Source organism: Lotus japonicus, chromosome 2, assembly GCF_012489685.1.
Source record: "Lotus japonicus ecotype B-129 chromosome 2, LjGifu_v1.2".
Taxonomy (NCBI): Eukaryota; Viridiplantae; Streptophyta; class Magnoliopsida; order Fabales; family Fabaceae; genus Lotus; species Lotus japonicus.
Genome location: NC_080042.1, coordinates 50,618,825 through 50,624,533, shown reverse-complemented (window position 1 = coordinate 50,624,533; position 5,709 = coordinate 50,618,825). Strand labels below are relative to the sequence as shown.

The following is a 5,709-nucleotide window of genomic DNA, read 5'->3' as shown; positions in this document are numbered from 1 at the left end:
TAGCGATGAAAAGAATGGAGCAGTGTCCCTAGAGCGCCCTCGGACACTATGTCCAAACCTTGCCTTTGAGTCACTTCATCCGTTTTCTCGACTTGTGCCGGCGTAGAGGAGAGGGTAAGTGGCATCCCAGGATTCTCGGAGACCGAGGATTGACGTGACATGTGACTTGGAGGCGGCGGCAGCGTCGAACCAGTGGAGGGCTTTGAGGTTTGCCCGGCAAGCGACATGGCAACAGTTCCACCAGGGGCAGTCTGAAAGAGCTAGGTGGTGGTAGAGTTGATTCCAGGGGGGGCTCTGTTGGCGAGCTCGCCTTGTATGCCAGACGAAGGAACTAGAGTCGTCTTGGGCGGTCCACCAGGCTCACTGGAAGTGGAGGCGGTGACCGAGACGTCCTCCCCGCCAGAAGAAGAAGCGGCGACCGAGTCGAGTTTCTTCTTGAAAGACGGTTGGGAGACCTCTTTGCCAAGGCTCTGGGGCGCTCGCTTCTGGTCCTCGCCCTCCAAATTGGACGGGGAGGGTGTTTTGTCACCCTTCAAGTTAACTCGAGGAGGAAATGAGACATTCTTCTTCTTCTCAAAGACAGCAAGGAGGTCCGCACTGGTAAAATTCATTTTCCCTGGTTCAAAGGACAACGAAGGAAAGTCAGTAAAAATATAGGGGGAATGAAATGAGCAAGGGACAAGGAACGAATCAAAGGAAGGTCAGGAGACCTAGGTATGCGGGAGTTAGTGAAATCCTAGCTTTAGCAATCACACGAACGCAGTCTAGGACTGGAAGGTTAGCTAGTGTAATTCAGGTTCCGTGTAGTACGAACGTCCTGCACGATGCTAGGACAATAGGTTCGACAATCGTTAACAGTAAAATAGAACTTAAACCAGAAACAACAAAACACAAGAATTGTTAACCCAGTTCAGTGAAAGACTTTCACCTACGTCTGGAGGGTTTGCACCCAAAGAAAGGAAATCCACTATTTTAAGATTCAGGAATTACAGACACTCATGAACACAACAGTTCATAGTTTACTTCCTAATCTACCCAGTGTATTTCTACTTAGAATCTCAACCTAAGTATGAGAGCCCCTCTCACTTTCTCTCAATCACTGCCACAATGATTGGTGATACAATAAACAATCAGAGTTTGAAAGCAATCAAACACGCAGAACCCTTCTTTGCTTTATAGAATCAGTGAGCAAAGAGGATTCACAACTAAGAAAGGACAAAGCACAATCACAAGCCCTAAAACACTTGATCTCTCTCTCTTAGTTTCGATGGTCTTCATGTTTTAGGTCTTCATCCTTTTATAGACTTCAGCAGCGGTAGCATGGGCTCTGGGGTTAGCATGGGCTGAAGTAACAGATTGCAGCAACAGCAATTCAAAACACAATCTTGATAGATTTTGTTTACTTATTGCACAAGTAAAGATAGAAACCAATCTTTTAACAACGATTGTTTCAACAAATAACAACCCATAAATAAAACCCTTCTGGAATAGCTACTTGATCCCCAAGTAACACGTAAAACATATCTGCAACAAATCTTCAGAGGGCCCACAACAGAAACTCAAGCTGAGGACTGATGCCCTAGCTTCACGGAATCAGATGCCACGACATCTGCTTCGACAATCGGTTGTTTTGACAAAATGCAAGGCAACATGTACCAACAATCTCCCCCTTTGTCAAATTTTGTCTTAAACAACACACAACCAGAGAGGATAAAAATAGAGAATCAATTCTCCCCCTTAAGCATAGCTCCCTCTCAAATGATGCATCCATACCAACAATTAGCATAGTTGAAACATTACACTTAGCAGCAAAAACACACAAACAGAAGTACTATCAATCCTTAGCATATGATGACTTCACAGTAGAGTAGCTACAGTAGATCAACTTGAACTTCAACATACCAGAAAACACTATCAGAAGTTACTTACACATAAGCTGACCACATAAAACCAGAAGATGCAACTTGAAAACACACCTAGCAATTGTCTTGAACTTGTCTTCAAATTGAACAGACCAAAGCTAACACTAGAAAAACACACATAGTCTTCACAGTAGCAACTTCACAGTAGTAACATAGGTCTTCACAGTAACAGCACAAATTATTACAGACCATAGCAGATAGAATCTTCAAACTTCAAACTACTCCCCCTTTTTAGAACAAATTTGCAAAGGGTGCACAAATACATCCATAAACAAAAGAAAATCGCAAAAGAACAGAACAAACTAGTCTTCAGATCCTTCCTCCTCTCTAGACTCTTCTGCATTTTCCTCTGCACTCTCTTCAGATCCTTCCTCCTCTTCACTGCTCTCATCATCAGCAGCTGTAGCTGCAGCCCTTTGCTCACCTCCTTGGCGTTCTTCTTCTTGCAGCTTGAGTAGCAAAGCATCAACCTTGAGCATCCTTGCAGTGCTCACCCTGATTGTTTCCTGCAAAGCCTTGGAGACTTCCTGTAATTCAGCAATGATGGTCTGAGTGCCAGTTTCAGTCACAGGAGGGGCAGATGTCATGCTAGTTAGCATGGCAATGTCTATGACATGTGGCTCCATAAACAAACATTGATCCAAGGTGATTGGAACTCCACGAGACATAACCACTTCATCAGCCCTGAGAATCTGAGGATGCTGCTTGAGAATGATCTCAGCAATAAGTGAAGGAAATGAAACAGGCAGCTTCACAGCACAAGTATCAGCATGCTTCAATGTCTGCTCAAACACAAAAGTTCCAAAATCAAAAGCAATAGACTAGCCAATTCTATAGAGAAATTTGGCAAGGGTTGTAGAAACACCAGAGGTATGTTGTGTAGGAACCCAATTCACAGCACCATTCCTGTTAAAGATTGCATACTTCACACTGAGATTGCCAGTGGACAACAATTTCTTGTTGGGCCACTTCTTCACATAATCAGCAGTAAGTTCCTTAGCAACATCATCCATGGACACTTCTTCATCAGCAAATTCAATAACACTTCTTCCAAGTGCTTGATTGATCACAGCAGGTGAGAACACAACACATTCAGCCCTCACAAATACTTTCCTGAATTCATCACTATCAGGAAGTCCAACATCAACAGAGAGATTCACCAAGAACTCTCTCACAAGCTTCTCAAAGCACCTTCCAACATTTTGGATAGTCTTCATCAGACCTGCTTTCTCAATAAGTGCAATAACATCTCTGCATTCAAGAACATCAGGGCCAACTTCCCTTTCCTTGGCCATTCTTCTCTTTCAAACAAACTTCCACTTCTCTACATTCTCTTCCAAGTGAAAAGACGCTCTATCAATAGGAACAGCAGGAACATTTTGAGGAATACGCTTACCAGAAAACTTCTTTTTCTCAGAGGGTCGAATGTCCTGGACATCGGCTTCAGCATCTGACTCAGAGTCTTCAACATCAACTGGAATCTTCCTTTTCTTCTTCTCACTTGGACTCTTGACAGCCTTTTGCTTTCCCTTATCCTTCACACTTGCTTGTTTAGATTTGTAGGTTACAAGAGATGACTTGGATCTCTTTGGTGGAGTGGGAGTGACTTCAGGTGTAGAGACCTTTCTTTTTCTTTTCATCCTGGCAGCAACGCTATCAGGAATGGACTTAACCAGGGGCACATCATCAGAAACATCATTAGAGATGTCCTGAACATGGGCTGGAGCCTGGGTTGGCTTTGCAGAATTGATATCCTCAGAATTGCCATTCTTTGGATCAGCATCCTTTGAAGAAGACGATACAGAGACATCAGGCTTGGTAGCCTTGCCTGAATCTTCAAGAGTAGTGGACACGTTTCCAGAATTTTCTTGATCATAAATTTCCTGAGACACAGATGTCTCAACATCGGGCACAACATTAGGAGGCGATTTCAAAGGAGAGTCTTCAGCATTGATTTCCTCTTCATCAGTAACATCCTCACATAGAGGGACATTGGCGGGTTCTTTATTTTGAACCTTGGACATGTAGGTCTTTCTTGCTGGGTATCTTGTCTTCATCTTCCCAGGAGCTTTCTTTGTCATTGGAGATGGTTGGGAAGAACCACTCTTCAAACCCATGCATTTAACTCCTTTAGCCGTTTTTCAATCTTTGCCTTGACAAAGTCATTCTTTCTTGAACTTTAAGACATGATGAAATAGGAGCAAACACAAACAGAGCACAGAACGATGAAGAAGAATTGAAAATGAGAGATAATGAGTCTTGAAGAAAATAGATGAACAAGTGGTTGAGAGAACACAATTTGCTCGTTGGAGGTAGTTATAGGGCAAGTTAATGATGTCACAACGACAGTTAATGATGACAAAAAATAAACTAGTCGTTGACACATTAGGGAACGCTAATTGCTATGCATTAAAAAAACAAATCCCTAGGTTTCCTCTTAATTTTTCAAAGGTAATTGCATCAAGGGGTTTTGTGAAAATATCAGCTAACTGTTTGTCAGTTGTAACATGCTCCAAATTGACAATTTTATCCTCCACCAAGTCTCTAATAAAATGATGTCTAATATCAATATGCTTGGTCCTGCTATGATGTATGGGATTCTTGGAAATGTTGATTGCACTAAGATTGTCGCAGTACAATGTTATGACATCTTGTTCAACATCATACTCCTTCAGCATTTGCTTCATCCACATGAGTTGAGTACAACTACTTCCTGCTGCAATATACTCTGCTTCAGCTGTAGATAATGAGATACAATTCTGCTTCTTGCTAAACTATGAAATCAAATTATTCCCTAGGAAGAAACATCCACCAGATGTGCTCTTTCTATCATCTGCACTACCTGCCCAATCTGCATCACAGAATCCAACTAAAGAAGAATTTGTATCATGAGTATAGAGAATACCATAGTCACTTGTGCCATTGATGTACTTGATAATTCTCTTGACTTGTAGAAGATGACTTGCCTTAGGAGCTGCTTGATATCTAGCACATACACCAACAACAAAGGTGATGTCTGGTCTGCTAGCAGTAAGATACAACAAGCTTCCAATCATGCTTCTATAGAGACTTTGATCAACATCTTCTCCTTGCTCATCCTTGGACAGTTTGATAAGTGTAGCAGCAGGAGTTCTCTTGTGACCAGCCTTTTCAAGACCAAACTTCTTGACTAATCCTTTAGCATACTTACTCTGTGATATGAACATAGAATCCACCATTTGTTTGACTTGTAGCCCTAGGAAATAATTCAATTCACCAACTAAGCTCATCTCAAATTCAGATTTCATTTGTCGGACGAATTGCTCCACCATCGAGTTCGACATTCCTCCAAAAACAATGTCATCCACATAAATCTGTGCTATCATGAGCTTTCCTTTGTCATTCTTCACAAACAGAGTTTTATCAATTCCTCCCTTACAGTAACCATTGCTAACAAGAAAATCAGTTAACATTTCATACCAAGCCCTAGGTGCTTGCTTCAAACCATACAAGGCTTTCCTCAGTTTGTACACATGATCTGGATGATGTGGATCTATAAATCCTTTAGGTTGCTCAACATAAACCTCTTCACTCAAATAACCATTCAGAAAAGCACTCTTCACATCCATCTGATAGAGTCTGAACTTCAAAATACAAGCAACACCTAACAAGAGTCTTATAGATTCTAGTCTAGCTACTGGAGCAAAGGTCTCATCAAAATCAACCCCTTCTATCTGAGTATATCCTTGAGCAACTAGCCTTGCTTTATTCCTTGTGACTGTTCTAGTTTCATCTGATTTGTTCTTGA

The 5,709-nt window shown here is 41.8% G+C and overlaps 1 protein-coding gene across 1 annotated transcript; it reads right to left on the bottom strand.

Annotated features, from left to right (window-relative positions):
• Window positions 1–260: 260 nt before the first annotated feature.
• Window positions 261–4,039, bottom strand: LOC130736577 (uncharacterized). Its single transcript, XM_057588391.1, has 5 exons — window positions 3,424–4,039; window positions 2,810–2,979; window positions 2,226–2,428; window positions 1,977–2,059; window positions 261–616 (listed from the first exon to the last, which is right to left on the bottom strand). The coding sequence occupies exons 1-5, from the start codon at window positions 4,037–4,039 to the stop codon at window positions 261–263; spliced, it is 1,428 nt and encodes a 475-aa protein (XP_057444374.1).
• Window positions 4,040–5,709: the final 1,670 nt, after the last annotated feature.

Bases quoted from the DNA above. Each gene is read 5' to 3' on its own strand.
- LOC130736577 (XM_057588391.1), bottom strand. From the start codon at position 4,039: ATGGGTTTGAAGAGTGGTTCTTCCCAACCATCTCCAATGACAAAGAAA. The intron at 2,429-2,809 runs GTTCCTACACAA...AAGGCTTTGCAG, and splicing joins GGAATGGTGCTGTGAATTGG to GAAACAATCAGGGTGAGCAC. The intron at 617-1,976 runs GTGTGTTTTCAA...CCTTTGAACCAG, and splicing joins AAGTTCAAGACAATTGCTAG to GGAAAATGAATTTTACCAGT.